Genomic DNA, 18355 nt, shown 5'->3' on the forward strand with positions numbered 1-18355 from the left:
CTATTTAAAAATCATGCAGTAGAGAATAAATAGAAATCAGAGGCATTAACGGGTTGTTGCTGCAACGATCTGAGCCTTCCCACCAATATTCAGGATTTTGTGGGGCCCAACTTCACAGAGCAGCTGGAGGCTTGTTTGCACGCACTTACTGGGGCATCTTCCACAGGTGTCGCCTGGGTAAACAGCTGAGTGTGTAGACTGTCCCCTTCCCAGTGGTTTGAGCAGAAGAAATTGCCCACTTTATCAGTTGGCGATTCCACCTAAAAGTAGGAAGTACTTTATCATTTCTAAGCTACATCTTCTATCAAACATTTCTTCTCAGGAGTGCCTTCCTGTGTCTCAAACAGGCCACATTACATGAAAATAAGTCCAAGAGGCACTGAACTCCACATGTTGGGAAGGTTCCTGACCAACAATTCAATTCTTTTTTTTTTTTTTTGGGTCCGGTCGTGGGGCCTGAACTCTGGGCCTGGGCGCTGTCCCTCAGCTCTTCAGCTCAAGGCTAGCGCTCTACCACTGAGCCACAGCGCCACTTCCGGCTTTTTTCTTTTTGCTTATGTGGTGCTGAGGAATCAAACCCAGGGCCTCAGGCATGCAAGGCAAGCGCTCTACCACTGAGCCATCTTCCCAGCCCCAACAATTCAATTCTTGCCAGTTGGAGTTTCTTTTCTCAACCATGGAATTAAAGACACTATTATTTTTCAATGTAAATTCCAATTTTCCATGGTATGAGAAAGTGAAGGAATACAATATTCACCATCAATGGAATCTGTGTTCCCAGGCTACTCTTTTTGATGTGTAAAAACATGAAAATTAAATATTTATCTTTTTATAACCTAGGATTTTTTTAGAAGTTTGTTTGTTTGTTTTGTCATTCGTGGAGCTTGAATTTTGGGTCTGGGTGCTGTGCCTCAGCTCTTCAGCTCAAAGCTAGTGCTCTACCACTTGAGCCACAGCACCACTCCTGGCTTTTTCTGCTTATGTGATGCAGTATAATTTTTTAAAAATCCTGCTGCCCTCTTTTCTGTTTTCTGTCTAACCATGATGTCAATGTGGCTTCCCATCTGGAAACGGTGGTGGCTACAGTGGAATGATAGTTTCTGATTGAATCTTGCATAGATCTTGGACAAAAAGCTTTTACATCGTGTATCCTAGTGCTTTCACATGGTATGACAAGTTGCACAAAAGAACGAACAGGCTTTGGGGTTGTCCTTTCCAAGGATCTTGAACTTACCTCTTGTTTGATCTTCTTAAGTAAGGGCGGTCCATTCTCTGGAAATTCAGTAACAATTCCAGATTCGTCGGATTCCTGTTTGATCACATCCTGTAGATCTTCCACTAGATGAGAGGGTGTCTGAGGCTAAAGGCAAGAATGGATATTCTGTTATTAAAGGATAATTCCTTTTTTTTGGGGGGGGGGTCCGGTCGTGGGGCCTGAACTCTGGGCCTGGGCCCTGTCCCTCAGCTCTTCAGCTCAAGGCTAGCACTCTACCACTTGAGCTACAGTGCCACTTCTGGCTTTTTTCTTTTTGCTTATGTGGTGCTGAGGAATCGAACCCAGGGCCTCAGGCATGCAAGGCAAGAGCTCTACCACTGAGCCACCTTCTCAGCCCCATAAAGGAAAATTTTTGACTGTGCTAATAAACTGACTAAGCCCAAGGACTTTTCTAGAACTTACTAGCATCTTCAAGGGACCATATTTAATTTCTTGAGCTGCGAGAGCATGTTTAAATGGTGTAGGAGTTCTTGGAGAGCTTTCTAGGATTGACCTTTTGATAGTTGGAGTTCTGAAACTTTAAAAAGAGAACAAACAATAGTTGAATAAGAAAGACAAGTATCCATTACATTGCTCTACTGATCAAACAATTTTCCAAAAAGTATACTAAGGTCTGTTACTGGTATGAAATTGGATTGCTAATCAACCATATGTATACATTAAGGAAAAGATAACATGCATACCATATATTTACAAATATTTCAAAATATTATACCCCAAAGACTAAGAGCACTGAAATATTGCTTCATCTTTCCTAAACGGATCTGAAGACACAAGTAATGTTCCTAGGTCTGTATAATGACGACATACATTGTGATACCTGGTGCCATTTGCTTCTGATTTTTTTCTACTCACTAAAATTGAGACCACACTAGAAAACCTGTGTTAACCTTACTTAGTACGAGTGTACTTTTCTCAGGTCTCTTATAATTTACACTTTTATTTTCCCTGCTATTTCCTTGAATAGTTGTAGTCTTTATCAATCTTGGGTTTTAACCACATGGGGTGTCAACAGACGTCCATTTTTCTATTTAATTTTTTTTTTTTGGATGTGGGTCTTGAACTCTGGGCCTGGGCACTGTCCCTCAGCTCTTCAGCTCAAGGCGAGCGCTCTACCACTTTAGCTACAGCTCCACTTCTGGTTTTCTAGTGGTTTATTGGAGATAGGAGTCTTATGGTCTTTCCTGCCCGAGCTGGCTTGGAACTGCGATCTTCAGATCTCAGCCTTCTGAGTAGCTAGGATTACAGGTGTGAGCCACCAGCACCTGGCTTCTACTTGAATTTTTAAAAGAAAATAACTAAGATTGAAAATATTAACCCAGTAAAGAACTATACTTGATCTCATTTTGAAGGTTAGAATTGGAGAAGGAAGTTGAAAATCTTTTCTGTGAGAAAAAACAGCCTTTATTCAATGAACAAACCAGACAGAAACATATAAAAACTATGCTATATGTGTACAGGAAAATTTTGGAGTGGACTACAAATGATTATTTAGTTTATCCCCCATCTCCTACCTGTAGTTTCGTTGTAATGTGCTCAAGACACATATTCAATGTGGGAATGTAGATAATACATACAGATGAAGCAGTAAAATTGTAAGCATACAAGCAGGTCAGACATTTGAGGATTATATTTTCATTAGTACAGGTAAATGAGATAAAGACTTTTCTTCAAATTAAGGACTTACATGGTATTTTCCTTGTGAGTTTTCACAGTCTGGTCTCTATGAAATGGTGTTGTAACAGTCAATTTGTGACCATTGAGAGGCGTGGAGGTTAAAGAAGGCATTTCCATGTCTAAGTTTTCATGGGTACTGGGAGTATTTAAGAACTAAACATGAGGAGAAAGAACAAAATTACTTAGATTGAACACTGGTTCTGTATTCAGCAAAAGTTAAAGTCACACCTAGACAACTAGCATGTTTTTTACTGACCCATTACACAAAATAATAAACATGTTCACGGTCATGTGAACATGATTGTGGAGCGGGAACTGTTTTACTTAAATTGAGCATCCAAAATTTGGAATTTCATGTTTAAGAAATAACATCTAGAGTCAATGCTGAAAAGTTGGTAAAAATCCTAAGAAAATAGTGTCAATGAATGATACTTGCCATTAATGAGGATGAGGCAGTTTTTTTTATTAACATTAAAAAGATTATGTGTAGTACATAATACTTGATAATGATAATAAACAACTATGGTACTGGAAAAAAGATTAAAGGTTTATTTGCTTTCACATTATTCTCTCTTTAAGAATCTATAAATATGTTATATAAGATTTGCTTACTAACGTTATTTCCACATAATTATGTAAAAAAATATTGAATAATATTATACAGCTGTCAGAACAGAAAAAGTCCTGGGGGAAAATAGGTATTCTTAAAATGATTCCAAGGTAAAGTGAGCTCGGGAAACATAATGTATCATAATATTCTCCTAGAAATTCACAAGACATGTAAGCATCTTAATAACTCTGAGGTGGATGGCCATAGTGGTCCATGCCTATAATACCACCTACTCTGGAGGCTGACGTAGGAGGAACCCAGGTCCAAGGCCAGCCCTAGGCAAAAAGCATGAGAAATAAACCAAAAAAGTAAAAGGACTGTAGGTGTGGTTCAAGTGATTCAAGTGTTTGCTCAGGAAATAACTGGCGTCCCTGAATTCAACATATACAAATGAAAACAAACTTTCAGGAAAGTCAGTCCTGGTGGTATGTACCTCTAGACCTATTTACTTAGGAGGCTGAAGCTGAAGGATTGCTTGAGCCTAGGAGTTCCAGGTCAGTGTACACAACAGAGTGAGACTCCCATCTCAAATAAAGTACGAAATGAAACAAAAGACCACGAAAACAAAACAATGGCAACAAATAAACTTTGAAGGGCACTCCAATAAAGAAACAAGTTTTCACAAAATTTCATATCTGTATATTTAGAATTTTTGTGCAACAATATCAAAGTTTTACAGAACAAATATTCTGTAGATCATAATTTGAAAAATGCAGACAAAAAAAAAACCCTTATTTTTTAAAACAAATTTGGCCATGAGGTAGTATGCTGGCCTAGCTTGCATAAGATCCTGGGTTTGATTCTTAGCACTTCCCCATCAAAACCAAAAAATCTTCAGTGAATATATTGTAAAAATATTTTGAAAGTGCCAAATTAGCAAATAATTTAAATTATTTTTAATAATTCAGGAACACAAGTCTGACTAGTATTATAAATACCATGGCAAAATTCAAAAGAACTCACATTGAACTCACATTTAGATCATTTTCCTTAAACATTTGTTTCTCATCCTCTCTCTAAACATTTCCACTTAAAGATGGATATGAATTTTTTTATAAATCTTCTCATTGCAACCCAAATGTTATATAATCATAGTTTCTTTGGGGTCAGTGAATCACACCATAAAAAAATGAACAGAAATGGAAAACGTGTTAGAATGTTTTTTTGTAGAAGGAGGAACTCACATGGGAAAAGAGAGACAGAAATGTTAAACTCTAATGTGAAAATAAAAGTATATCTCATGCAACTACCTTCCAAATTACAAAAAAACAAAAGTAAGAGAGAAGGTGTGACCATCATCAGTCAGCATGCAGCCAGCCTCATCTTCAAGAAGCAGTAGGGCTTAGTTAGCCCCAACTAGACTCAGAAGCAAGGGATGAGATGAGCGAGGACAGAAGTAATTAGTCATTTGTTCCAAAGGATTAGTTTCTAGATTATTAAGGCTCAGGTGTCTGCTGAAAATTAGTAACAGCTGTGCAGAAATCAGGCTCTACCTGCGAGGGGGAGAAGGGCAGGCTTTTGACAGGGGAAGGCTTGGGAGTTGAGCTGCTACCATCAGCAAAGAGGAAGGAGCTAGATTCTCCAGCAGCTAAGGGGCTGCCCTGGCCCCATTTTTTGCGAAGGATGACCAGTGGAATTGTGCCGTGCCTTGCTGGAGGTAAGGACTTGGGTGAGCCAAAGGAACCCTCGCTCAACATGCGTCTGTTCACTCTTGGGCTAGGCCCTCCTGCAGGTCTAGTCCCAGGGCCCTCTCTTTGCTGAAGTTGGCGGGCTCTGCCTGTGTGATGTTGGCTAGGTGAAAAAGTTCCTTCTTCAAAGAACTCAAAACTGCTGAGATCACACCATGCTGAAGAATCCTGAAACAATGTGGGAGGCACAGAGCTTTGAGACAGTGTGTGCACAATGTATGCCATTGTCACCTGAAGCAGAACCCTGAGCCAAAGATGAGAAGTGCAAGAAAACACTGGGTCCCTTTGCTGCATTTCTCCTAGCCAGAGGCAAAAGTTATTCTGTTGCCTTGCATTGGCGGGGTCTACGCTGCCTCATGGCTGGATTTTGTGCATATTCTGTGGGAAGTTGTGACACTCTCACTCATATGCAATCAAAAACACACAGAAAGTTCTATATGGCATGCTATGGCAATATCCAGTCCCCATCTAATGAGTATTCAATGAAGGCTTTTTAACCAATTGGAAATCAAGGAAACGAAGTGAGTGCTGAGCTCAACTTGATCTCACTAAGATTCATGTATCTCAATGAACCATCGGGCCCCGAATCGATGTGCACCATTTTGGCAAGTCCTACCCACCCACCAACTGATTATTGCTTCACATACACTGAAGGAGTGCTTTAAGCCCCATAATTTTTAATAAGCTATACGAAGGTAAAGGCAAATTCTAGAGAAGTACCAAGAGGCAAAACTAAAACTCAGTTAAAGGTAACTCAAACATCATCCCATCACCTCAGTGAGTTGTTCTGCCTTACAAGCCGAAATCATTATTTTTAAAGATACATGCATTTAAAGGAAATGTGCAGAAAGCTACTTTTTGTCTGGGTAGCTTAAGAAATTGGATCTCAAAAAAAATATATATGAACTAAGACTAAAATCATACTTTAACTTTTATATGACTCTAGGCCAATTAGATATGTGCGATAGAATCATGGCAATTATCTTTAAAGTGCGTTTTCTAATTCCTCTTCCAGAAACATGTACTTGCCTGGACAATTCTACTTACAGAATCTATAAATTGGAGTGTTTCTGCAAATTCTAAGAGGTTCTTAACATTATCCAGAATGGTGCCCTGGTGGACGATCATGCACCTTGCAGGTGAGGCACTTTCTTCAGGCAGGGAACCAGGATCCACTGGCAGAGATGGAGTGGAGTGGTGTTCTCCCAAACAGGAAACAGGTGCACTGTCTCCATGAGGTCTGCTGTGGTCGGCAATGGAGGTGCTCTGCCACCCGGGGTAGCTGCATGTGTGGTTCTGTGTCTGAGGAAGGGGAGGGGGGTGTAGAAATAAAGAAAAGAGCGGGGAGAAGAAAGGAAGAAGGAACTTAGCAATGATATTGCACAAGGTATCAGATGCTGTTGGAGGAAAGATAAAACTAGTTGCATCATCCACAACTTATGCCTATGAGACAGTTGTCAAGATGTTTCCTTCTTGTCAGGGTGAAGCCCCTCGCTTTTTAGTAGCGCACTAGTTTGTACCTATATAATTGCCCTAATTGCTGCCATTTTTGCTGAAGCTTCAACTCACGGGACTATGTCAAAGAGTATGAGATTCTCATATTGAATCTCTTAGAAATCTACTTAAGTATGATTTGCAAAAGGCAATGACTGCTAGGGTTAGGACTTGTGCTGTTTGCAAGCTTATCTATGGAAAGGTAATACTTTACTGATAAAATGCACCACATTTTTAAAACTCTGACTTGAAAGTTAGCCAAGCCTTTAAACATGGCTAACTAGCTAAAGCTACATAGTAAAAGACACTAAAGTGTTGATCTATAAGGAAGTACACCTGAAAGAAAAACACAGTTGTACATACTGTGCAGATTCCGTTGCCTCTACCCTTTTCTAAGGCTACAGATTGCACTGGAGCAGGGAAGGCCTGCCAAATGAACGTGGTCAGAAAAGCAGAAGAGCAAATTAACAGAAGTCTCCTTACAGCATGACCACGCAACAGGAGAAATTGCAAAACGGTAACTAAAGTGAAAAAGTAGTGGAACTGGCATGTGCACATAATCGTTTTATTTTTTAAGGAAAAGAAATGGACCCTCAAGGATACCTACTGTGTATCACTTCTTTTTCATGTACTGTGTTGGTTAACTACATATTTTACAAAGTACATGCTGTTTTCCCAGGTTGCTGCCCTATCACAAAAAAGATGTCAGAATTCAATAAAGGCCCAAACACAGGCGTGCCAGTGAAAGAATGCGGTTAAAGTTACTTCTGAGGAGACATATACATCTATATAAGCTTACCTATAGTTTATGTATTTTATAGTTTATGTATTTTATATTTTATATAGTTCACATTTCACGTATTATAGATTTCTATATTTTATATGTGCCTATCTATGCACACATGCATATATTCATATATATAGCATATATATACTGAATATGCATCAAATCATGTTTGACATTTCACAATATGAAAATATACAGGGTAAGAAAATAACAGAAAAAGAAAAGAAAATCAGATAAATAGACACTGATGGATACAGAGCTTTGTAAAGCAATGCAAACTTTACATTCAGTTTATCTTTATTAGTCTTCGAATTCATTAATCTTTCATAGGAAAAAGAAGTATAGTCACAAAGGGGTACTGTATTTCTGTTACAATAACAATCAGAACACTTCCCAGAGGCCCTAAATTCAAGCCCCAGTAACAGAAGTCCTTGTGATGAAGCCTACATTATATGGCAAAAAAAACACAAAAAATAATATTTGCTTACATTAAAATTTAGCAAAATTGGGGGGATTGCTTCCAACTTAATGTACATTCTGATAAACCACAGTATTTTTATTAGAAACAATGTCTTGTGCTTACATCCTGTGAGTGGATATATAGAGTTTGAGCCTAGTTTAATATTTAGAAGAGAAGAAAAAAATGCTACTAAGAAGTCTAGGGACAACCTGGCCCATCCCACCCTAGCCCAGCACACAAGCGCCATCCTTACTGGTAATGCCTGTTGTCCTTTCAGCTCATTCTCAGTAGACATTAGGAGCAACTCTAATTCCTTTATTCTCTTCTCTTTCTCAGGGTCTTCGTCATTATAGTGTCTCTGGAATTACAAGTTAAAGGGGAAAAGACAGACGTGTGACTGGAAGCTGTACAATGATTGCACTGCAGCTTAGAATGTGAGCCACCAGACCCAGATCAGAGCCTTAATGCAAAACCAACACCAGAAATCCTCCTGAATCATAGGAGATCTGACCCAGAATGGATATTGATTGATGTGTTACTTCAACTTGTAACATGATGACAAGTGTCTCCAGAAATCAAGATGGGTAGGTTACTGGTCTGAATGCTCCCCTCCCCTCTTTCTTTTTATTTAAGTGGCTGGGTGAAAATATGTATTTAACTGTAAGAAAGAAAGGATTTCTTCAATGTAATGCCTTACCCAGCTAGTGAGTTCTTTCACAGGATGATCTTACCTGAATGGCTGCAGCAGCTGGCTGAGGGACATTGACTATATTTACATGTAACGCTACAGGATATGGAACATGGCTGGAGACCTAGTTCAAAAAGCAAAACAAAGGCCCAGTCATTCCTGGATACATATGCTTCAGGGCATTGGCTTTTCTAAGGTTTTGTTCTGGCACTAAAGAAAATAGTACTTTACTGATAAAATTCACCAAACAAGTTTTAAAAACTCGAATGTGACATTCAGTCAAGAGCTAAAGCCACATAGTAAAAGAAACTAAAGATTTCACTTGTAAGGAGCATTTTTAGAGAAAAACACAATGGAAAATATAAGGTAAAATATATTTCATGAAATATATAAGAAGTCTTCATGGAAAACCAGTGGCACAAGCTGCTTGTAACTCAGAATATTCTTCGAATAAGAATTTTTAAAAAGCACAAAACCTCTGAGAATTCATTCACCTGAAGACCTTTCTGGAAAGTTTATAATCACATCCATGGAACAGATAATGAAGAGCAAAAAGCGTTTATGAATATGTTTGCATAACATTTTCATAGGATCTCTGTATTCTTATGTTATTTATTATTGATAATTCTGTTCATCTTTCCTGATATGTTTTCTTCATTATTCTTCTTTTCTACCCACTATAAATCCTCTCTCCATAGATATAAATATCTAGAAATAAGGAAAGAATGACACAAATCCAAAGGAAGATAAAAGGAAACTTCAGACAATCAATGTCATAAAGCTCTACTCTTGGCTCTGAGGATGAAGGCAAATATTTATGGAATGACTGAATTAAGATATTTTTCTAGTTCACTGTCAGAATTGAGCTTACAACCATCCATTGTGTTTTAGTGCTAAGCTACCTTCTTTTTAAATCTTTACATGTAGTATTACATTCGCTTCTCATTTTTAGTAGGGAAAAATAGTAGCCCAGAAAAATAGCTTCTTTTTCCCATTTCTCTTTGACAGCACATTCGTAAATTTATCTTCAGATTTATATTTACATTCCAATTAGATCTGAAGCAGCACAGTGCTGAAGCAGCAAAACTTCTAGGAGATATCAAATCCTGGACAAATCACTTAGTATTCTTGTTTCTGGGTATATCAATCAGAGATAGTCATAACTATGCCTATCTACTGCAAAGAGTACAGGTGAAAAACATGGTCTTGTTTATGCAAGCTCCCTGAAAAGTACACAACTGCAAAGTATCTTCATTATAACCTGGAGTTAAAATACTCATCTCGTTAAACCAAATTCTCAAAAATAGCTTACATTTTGTGCTTCAGAAATGTGGTAATAGGAATAGTCATTATTAACTGAGGGCTGGCCAGTTAGAGGGAGTTGAGATGAAGGTGAGGCATGGGTAAAACCCATCAAATGACCGTTCTTCTGGAAACTGGTAGCCACTGGTGGTTGACTGGTTTTTGAAGACTCCTGCAGGTAACCTTCCTGTTCCACCTTCCGACGCATTGTAGAATTCCAGTGGTTCTTGATAGCATTATCAGTTCTGCACAGAAATATACCGTAGAAAGTTTTACAAACAAAAATTGCACTTCGGATTACAGTTAATGGACAGAAAACTGTTTCTAACAGAAATCTATTGTTTGGGCCCACTAATCATTGTTTCCCTTTTAAATTGTTTTGGTCTTTTCCTATCACCATGAGTTCCCTGATGACTTATTTTAAATCCATAGATTTGTCTTATTCACATGATTTGTAAGGTAGGAATTTCTCTATAAAGTGTGATAGCTTTTCACCATTTTGTTCTCCTGGTAAGGGATATTTTCAATAGAATACCCTCTTCATTGCAAATTACCCCATGTGATGTGACTTAGGTGGGGAGGGGTTGGGGCAGGGCGGGCTACCCAGTACTACAGAGACTTGACAAAGTTTAGGAATGGAAATGAGATAGGCAGAATGTATACTCTATCGCTCATAGCACCAGTGAGAAAAGTTCAGTGAAAACCACTCCAAATATTCTTATTATCAGCTAGAGATCAGAAAATGGGATTCCAAAAGAAAAGACACTAACCCCAGGATATCTTCAAATTACAAAGCAGCTAAAGTTTTCCATTCTTGTGAAAACGGTTTCTTAAAAAAAAGAAAAAAGTTTTAAGACTCCTTTTCCTAGTCCCATGGGGGTGGGGCAAGATGTGCGAAAGAAAGAGGAAGTTCAATTGCCCTTTCGATTTTTAGAAGAATCAAGAACATATATTCTTGGACTACAGGGGAGAAAAGGCCTCTATTAACCAAACTAGAATTTTTTTGAACCTCTTACTAAGCCACAAGAGAGGAAATGCTCTGAAACATCACAAAGAAATACTACATGATCATTTCTCCACTTTTAGATTAAGAAGCCCAAGAATTTAAGTACCTTCAATAGCTTCTACCTTAAGATTTATAGCCAGTAGTATTTTCCAAAATCAAGAAATGATTTACTATTTAATCAAGTGGGACAAAAATGAGCTTCTATAGTTATCCTTCATAATGAGGTCATTTTCTTGCCTTGTTCATTAAACAGAAAAAAATGATTGTAGAAATATATTACATCATGGTAGAATGAAGTGTGCTGTAGATATTAGGAAATTAGTAGTTGGTCATTGCATTGGCTGCATGAATTCAGAACCAAAAATCAGCCTGACTGCCTTTCTGTCCTCATTTTCCTTGCACATATTTAGAGTTTTTTAATTTACAAACCACTTAGACATTCATTACCTAGTACTAGCTCAATGAAAGAGGTAATTAGTCATCTTACAAATGGAGAAATAAAGGCTGAGGAAAATTAAAAGGTTTGGCCCACATCTTACCATTGGATAGACAAATGAAGTTCTAAACAGATAAACAGTAAGATCTCTTCTTGTTCTAAAATCTATGGATCTACTTTCTCTCATGAAGCAGGATGGATGCCATATAATTCATTCACACATTTAAAGCAGAATACTCAATACCCATTCCCTTGTTTTTCCCAACCAATATATGTTTGTGACATGATATTACCGTCCAGGCAGTAGTTTTGCGATTTCCGCCCATCTGTTCCCCAGTCTCTTGTGTGCCTGGTAAATAATTCTGTCTTCCTCTTCTGTCCAGGAGGTTTTCTTAACTTCTGGATTCAAATGGTTATGCCACCTTTCCCTACATTGTTTTCCAATTCTCCCCTTTAAGTGCTTGGCAATAACAGACCACCGTTTTGGACCGTATTTCTGTACAAGCTCTATCACCTTCAGATAAACACAAAAATAATCTGTGTTTTAATGTTACTTCATGAGTCAGTGTAATCATGCTTCACTGTAACAAGATGTTTAGAACTTCTAAAACACCAACTTTCATTAATATCGGAAATATGAGAACAGAGTTCTTTATTTCCCATTTATATACTTTACCTTCTTCCTTAGGCTGGAAAACATAGAACAAAAGATATTGTAGGAATATTCTTAGTGATAAATAACATAGCCATAAAAGACAAAACTTACTCTTTGATCTTCTTCTTTGGTCCATGGACCCTTGATGAGCTCAGGGTTTAGAACTTTCTGCCAGCGATGTTGGCACTGCACATCTGTCCGATTCTGAATAAAGTATGCACCCGCACAAAGACAGGATGTGATAACCATGTAAAGTCACAGGAATCATATGTAGAAATGATACAGCAGTAAGAGAATATTTTATGGTATGTATGGAGAATATAGCTATTGCTCATTACTTCATAAGCTAAAGAATATATCAAAGTTGCATCTCTGTGTCCCTCAGGGCACAGAGGTTCCACATGAATAAAAGGAACATCAGGTCAACCTTAACCTCAGTCTATTGCATGTAGATGTACCAATATGGGTGGTCTACAATCAACTAGAGATCCTATAGTGACAGGCCATAATGGGAATCCACCTACAAATACTCAAGGTTTCTTTCCATCCAAGGAAAGAGATGTGCCAGGACCACAAGTATTTATTTTACACAAAGAACAAAGATGATAAAAGATAGGCTCTACTTTATAGGAACTGGTAATCCTATAAGAGGGAAAAGACAAATGTATAATTAACTACTACAAAAGGCTGAGTTTGATTCATATGCAAGAGAGATCAAAGTAAAATAGAGTCTGGATGAGAAGGATTCCCTTAGGAGGAATCCAAAATAGTCCTTGATATGGACTTTGAACAATGGTCAGGACTTTCAACTGGTGAAGCAAAAGGAGAGCAATCTAGGAAATGAAATCAGCAGAAACCAAAGCCCAGAGGAGGGAAAGTAGAAATATCCAAAGCTACTGTGGAGAGGAAGTAAACAGAAGCCTGGTGGCCCTAAGTGGGAGGGCCTTTGTTTCAGGTCAAGACTGTTTATTTAATTTGTGAGACTCTAAGTCACATGGGTGGTTTATTTTTGTTTTTATTTTTTTAGTGCTGAGGATTAAATCCTGGGCCTTGCACATGCTAGGCCACTGAGCTGTGCCACTGAGCTACAGTCCCAGGCTTGTTAGTTTGGAAAAGATAACATACAAATTGTTCTTTAGGAAGCTCATCTACCAATAGTGTGTGGGACTGATGGAAGAATGAAAAGCTACAACTGGGGCAGCTAGTTAGGAAGCTGCTCTAACAGCCCAGGTAAGAGGAGGGGTGTAACCTGTAGCCTGACATTGGAATGAAAAAGATAAGATAGTCTACAAAGGAATTCCAGGCTTCTTAGTAACCTACATGGATGTAAGGATGGACTAGAGGGATAAGTGAGAACCCATGTCAAAATTTTAAACCTAGGGAGTAAAGATAGGGTTACCGATGAAAGCAGAGGATGTAGATAGAAGAAGCTCACTTGGAGAAAAAAAAAGCAAATTTAATCTTCTAAGTTGTAACAGATCAACAAATGCTAATTTATATTGTCCTCATAAACAAGAAGAAATTGTTGTTGAAATGTGGCCAAAATTCTCTTAGTAATTGACTCAGAAGCCCATTTCTGGGTTATAATATAAATATAAGTGGGGTTGGAAGAACTCTCCTCCTGCTTCTTATATAGAGACAAATATGGAATGTCCTATGAAAGTGAAGCTGTGGCTCAAGTGGTAGAATGTCAGCCTTGAGCAAAAAATACCTCAGGGCCCGAGTTCAAGCCCCAGAACTGGCACAAAAGGAAAATAAGACACAAATATGTAATATCCTAGGAATGTCTATGAGAATATTTTAATTAATTCTGTGGGACAATTTCTTATAAGGAAGAAAATTATTAACTTACCGGGAGATAATTGGCAATAACTTTCCAGTCATCTGTTCCATTTTGTTCCACGAGCTTCTTTAGTTTTTCATCCTAGAACATTTAAAGGTAATCCTAGAATATCAGAAATTTACTGAATACCTAATTCTATTCAACTTATATGAACAAGGGAACCAAGCCCATGAGCCAATTCAGGAAAAACAACCTCAATAGTATCCAAATACACAGCATATGAATTTAATCCATTGGTTTAAAAAAGAGTTTTATTTAGCATCAGATGGTATTGTTAGTTGCATAAAGATAGGGTATATGATTTTACCTTCTAGACTTTAGTATTATCATCTAGAAATGGAAATTAATACTTATATCATCAGAATTATATGGGAATTACATAAAGTAATTATACAAAACTTTACAAGAATGCTTGGCATATATTGGGTGTCTGATGTATAGTAACTGTTTAGAGTTTTAAGTGAATTTCCATTGTTAGGCTCAGTAGCCATTAAATTAGGGCAAAGATAAGATCTAGATTAAGAAAGGATATTTACAGTTTGTTCAACCTTCATAAAAAAAAGAAGATATCATTTTGTACCTAACTTTAAGGCATGTATAATGTAATAAAATAATTTAGTTTTTGTATCAATGTATTCAATGCTTATTTAAGTAAAACTATTGAACCTGAAAAACAATGTTCTTCAGCAATTGCTTGTATCAGTCCGTATTTTTCCCATTATCCTATTTGTTCCACAAATGTCTTTCTAAATGTGTTCCTTTTTCTTCAAAAGATAAATTCATACATGGTGCAAGTTGCTGGTACAATACAGATACAGGACTTAGGAAATCAGTGTTGACATAAGAACTTCTTTATCCCCAAAGGCCATCTACTGCATAATCTCTCTAGGTGAACCATATTTCTTATGTGCCTCCCTGGGAATTCTATCTGCCTGTCAATAGAGATTCTGGTTTAACCAGAATGTGAATGGAAATGAAAGGGAATTTACTTCATTTGAATTAACTTCATTTGTTCTAACATAAAAGTAACTTTCCTTCACACATTAATAATTTTTCTTCTGAAGAATTTTCCATTTCCACAAAACAAGCTTTTGATAAACTAGCAGAAAAGAAATGATAGGGAGCAGATACAGCTCTAGCCATTAATAGATGCTTTTAGAGCAAACATAGGCTCTGAAATATCTTATGTCAAGAACCTTAAAGGAAGACAATATAACAAGATGAAGTCTATGAGTGTTTTGTTTTAGAAATAGCAATTCCATTCATTCATTTATTCAGTCTTTATGAATGGCCTTCTTTGCAGCAAGTAATACTGTGTTCAAAGTACACAAAGATGAAGAAACATTTAGCTCTACCTTCAAGAGACTTGTAACCTACTAGGAGAAACATTGTGCCATTACAACAATTAGGCAGAATAGGCATCTAGTAACATGGGAATATAGGCAGGTGCATTCAATCTTATTGCAAGAAGCCAGGGATGGTTTTATAGAACAGTCAATGATTTCGCAGGTAATGAAAAAGTAGCAAGAAGTAGTGGGACCCAGGAATGAGAACTCAACAGACAAAAAGAAATGTAGCATAAAGGGAGAAGAGAGAGATTCAAAGAACTACAAATAGTTTGGCAATGGATGGCAGAATGAGCTTGTCTGGGAGTGGTAAGGCTGAGGGCACGACACAAGATGGCTGGGATAAGCTCTTGATGAGCCCATTCACAAGCACCCGTGGCATTAGCTACCAGGTTGTTTTTCATAAATTGTAGAGGCTATATTTCCCCCTGTTTTGATAGAGTGCTTAGTTACCTCTTCCCTGGTCCACCTAGTTTTCCCCAAGTGACGCTTTCCAGACTTAGGAAGCAGCCCATCATAGTCATGATCACACATCTCAAGGTCTTCATCATCTTCATCACTACTGTATATACTGCAGAAAGAAGAATGGGCAGACATGGGCTGAAACAAGAGGATTTAAATTACTGGATTATAAAACCGGCACAAAAACTCCTCAATAAGCTTTTTGAAAATAAGGGAGATAAAACTTCACGAGCTTGCACAATAAGACTGTTTTCTGAATTCTGTTGCTGTAGTATTATAAACTGGTTCTGCTGTTACTGGTATCCACAGATACAGCAAAGGGCCTGGCACTTTCTATTGCTCTGCATGTTTAAACCTGCTGTTACTGTTAGACCAGTGACAAATTACATGTTTGGCAACCATCCAACCAATAAAGGCTTAAGTTTAAAATTTAATGTTAAGGATAAGAAAAGGAACAAGAGTCTACATCCTTTATATAAGTGCATACTCAAAAACTTTGATAAACAAATCAATTATGTTCTAATGGAGGGGGTGTTCAACTAAAATTTAACAACTTCAATAAAGAAAATCTCTAATAATATAATTACAGTCATCCTTTAAAGATTAGAAGAGTAGGAGAATTTAAGAGGAAAAGATTGTTTTAGCCCAAGAAAAGATAAACCCATCAAGTAATCAAACTCTTTTGCAACTAACATAAATATCAAATTATTTGTATCTCTGAGTCTGTATGACCTAACTTGTGGCTATGTTTACAATACTTGGTTTCCAGAGTAACTAAGTGAATAATTAGGCAGAATTCTACTAACTCTTGTATTACTATCTCTGACTAAATGGTGTTTAAAATATCCTAAAATATATCTCATTTTAAAAAACCAAGGGATTTCCCCCCCTAAGGAAATCTATGGATTTTTTTCTAAACATTATTATCTTCAAGTGCTTTCTTTCTTTTGCTACTTGAGTAAAACTATGAATTTTGATGATATCTGAAGTAATTACATGTTTAATGTTTATTAATCATTTATTGAATAAATGGAGGTAATTTTACTTCTAGTTGTAATTTTTCTTTTAGAACTTAAGAGATGAAAAAATTATATCCTTAGAATACTGAAATTTTTCCTTGTCATATTGGGAATTCCATTAAGCTCAGACAAATAAAAATGATTACAAAGCACTATCATAATACAAATAGTTGGTAAAGAGAAAATCTATATTTAGAATGGGTTTTTTCTTCCCAAATAGCTCACAAGTGTATGTTACCAACCTCCCTACAAAGCAAGCAAAAGTGTTTAAAATCATGAATTGGGACTCTTGTAATTTAAAACTATTATTCTGGACAACAACTGATGGTTCAGGCTGCAAGGTGACTGGATGTGTTCTAACTTCAAAATACTTCCATTATCTAGGTGCTGGTGGCTCAAGCTTGTAATCCCAACTAGTAATTCTCAAAAGGCTGAGATCTGAAGATCTTGGTTCAAAGTCAGCCCAGGCAGGAAAGTCTCATCTCCAATTAACCACCAGAAAACCAAAAGTAGAGCTGTGGCTCAAAGTGATAGAGTACTAGCCTTGAGCACAAAAGGTCAGGACCACATACAGTCCCTGAGTTCAAGCCCCACAACTGACAAAAAAAAATACTACCACAATTACAAAAAAAAATCCACTAAATTGGGGCTGGGAAGGTGGCTCAGTGGTAGAGCGCTTGCCTTGCATGCCTGAGGCCCTGGGTTCGATTCCTCAGCACCACATAAGCAAAAAGAAAAAAGCCAGAAGTGGCACTGTGGCTCAAGTGGTAGAGCGCTAGCCTTGAGCTGAAGAGCTGAGGGACAGCCCCCAGGCCCAGAGTTCAGGCCCCACGACCGGACCCCCCCCAAAAATCCACTAAATTGTATTCATATACTGTAGTCATTTTCCCATATATTTGGGGAGGGGTAGTTATTATAAGTCTAGGGGCTGTCAGTGGCTTTTTGAAGGCACATACTGAAGAGCTCTTTGGAAAACCCTCAAATGAGGTAGACCTTTGAATGGAGCCATATATTTAACTCAAATTAAGCCTTTGGATTTGTCTAGATCTGGGAGATCACCCTTTCAGAACTGTGGAGGACATTTCTCCAAGCTAGTCGTTGGGGCCCTCCGGGTAAACAGAAGAATCTGTTCTAGGAATAAGCACCAGATTCAGTCGTCCACAGGGGGCAGCCAAGGTAAGGTAAACGTACAGGGATCAACCAGGACCAGGGCTCTGGTGCAAATCGCTTTGTTGCTTTCTTTCCTGGCTTCCCTCCCTCCCCCTCTTCCCTCTCGGGCCCTTTCCCTCGCTACCCTCCTCCCCCACCAACTCCCCAGTCCCTCCCCTCCACCGAGGGATTAGATTCTATTTCTAAGGTACTTTCCAGCGCGCGTACATGATGCCCCAGTATCTTCCGTTCCTCTTTTAAAACCAAGCCCGGAGGCGGAGACGTGCAAAGCCAAGATCTGTGTGTGTGTGTGGGGGGGGGGGGGGGGAGGGGAGGGGAACGTGGCCTGTGACTGACTCCTGCAGGTGCTGGAGGCGCCCCGGAGGACAGCCAGCGAGCCCAGGGCTGCTCTCAGCCGAGTTGGCTGGGCAGGGGGCTCCTCTTTGAGCTTTGCATG

The 18355-nt window shown here is 38.2% G+C and overlaps 1 protein-coding gene across 2 annotated transcripts in view; it reads right to left on the reverse strand.

The window, feature by feature from the left end:
• Positions 1-18355, reverse strand: part of Myb (MYB proto-oncogene, transcription factor) — a 34658-nt gene that overhangs the window by 13897 nt on the left and 2406 nt on the right. The window contains exons 2-14 of one of the 2 annotated variants that reach the window (XM_070010164.1): positions 15722-15839; positions 13932-14003; positions 12191-12283; positions 11718-11938; positions 9993-10227; positions 8724-8804; positions 8246-8350; positions 6299-6553; positions 5057-5419; positions 2964-3106; positions 1679-1793; positions 1235-1360; positions 150-260 (exon numbers count right to left, since the gene is read on the reverse strand). In XM_070010164.1, the coding sequence (XP_069866265.1) occupies positions 150-260; positions 1235-1360; positions 1679-1793; positions 2964-3106; positions 5057-5419; positions 6299-6553; positions 8246-8350; positions 8724-8804; positions 9993-10227; positions 11718-11938; positions 12191-12283; positions 13932-14003; positions 15722-15839 (2038 nt within the window). The remainder of the gene's footprint in view (positions 1-149; positions 261-1234; positions 1361-1678; positions 1794-2963; positions 3107-5056; positions 5420-6298; positions 6554-8245; positions 8351-8723; positions 8805-9992; positions 10228-11717; positions 11939-12190; positions 12284-13931; positions 14004-15721; positions 15840-18355) is intronic. The other variant, XM_070010163.1, reaches the window with a different exon arrangement.

The sequence above is a fragment of the Dipodomys merriami genome, unplaced genomic scaffold (genome assembly GCF_024711535.1).
Source record: "Dipodomys merriami isolate MVZ:Mamm:240054 unplaced genomic scaffold, mDipMer1.0.p SCAF_8, whole genome shotgun sequence".
Lineage (NCBI taxonomy): Eukaryota > Metazoa > Chordata > Mammalia > Rodentia > Heteromyidae > Dipodomys > Dipodomys merriami.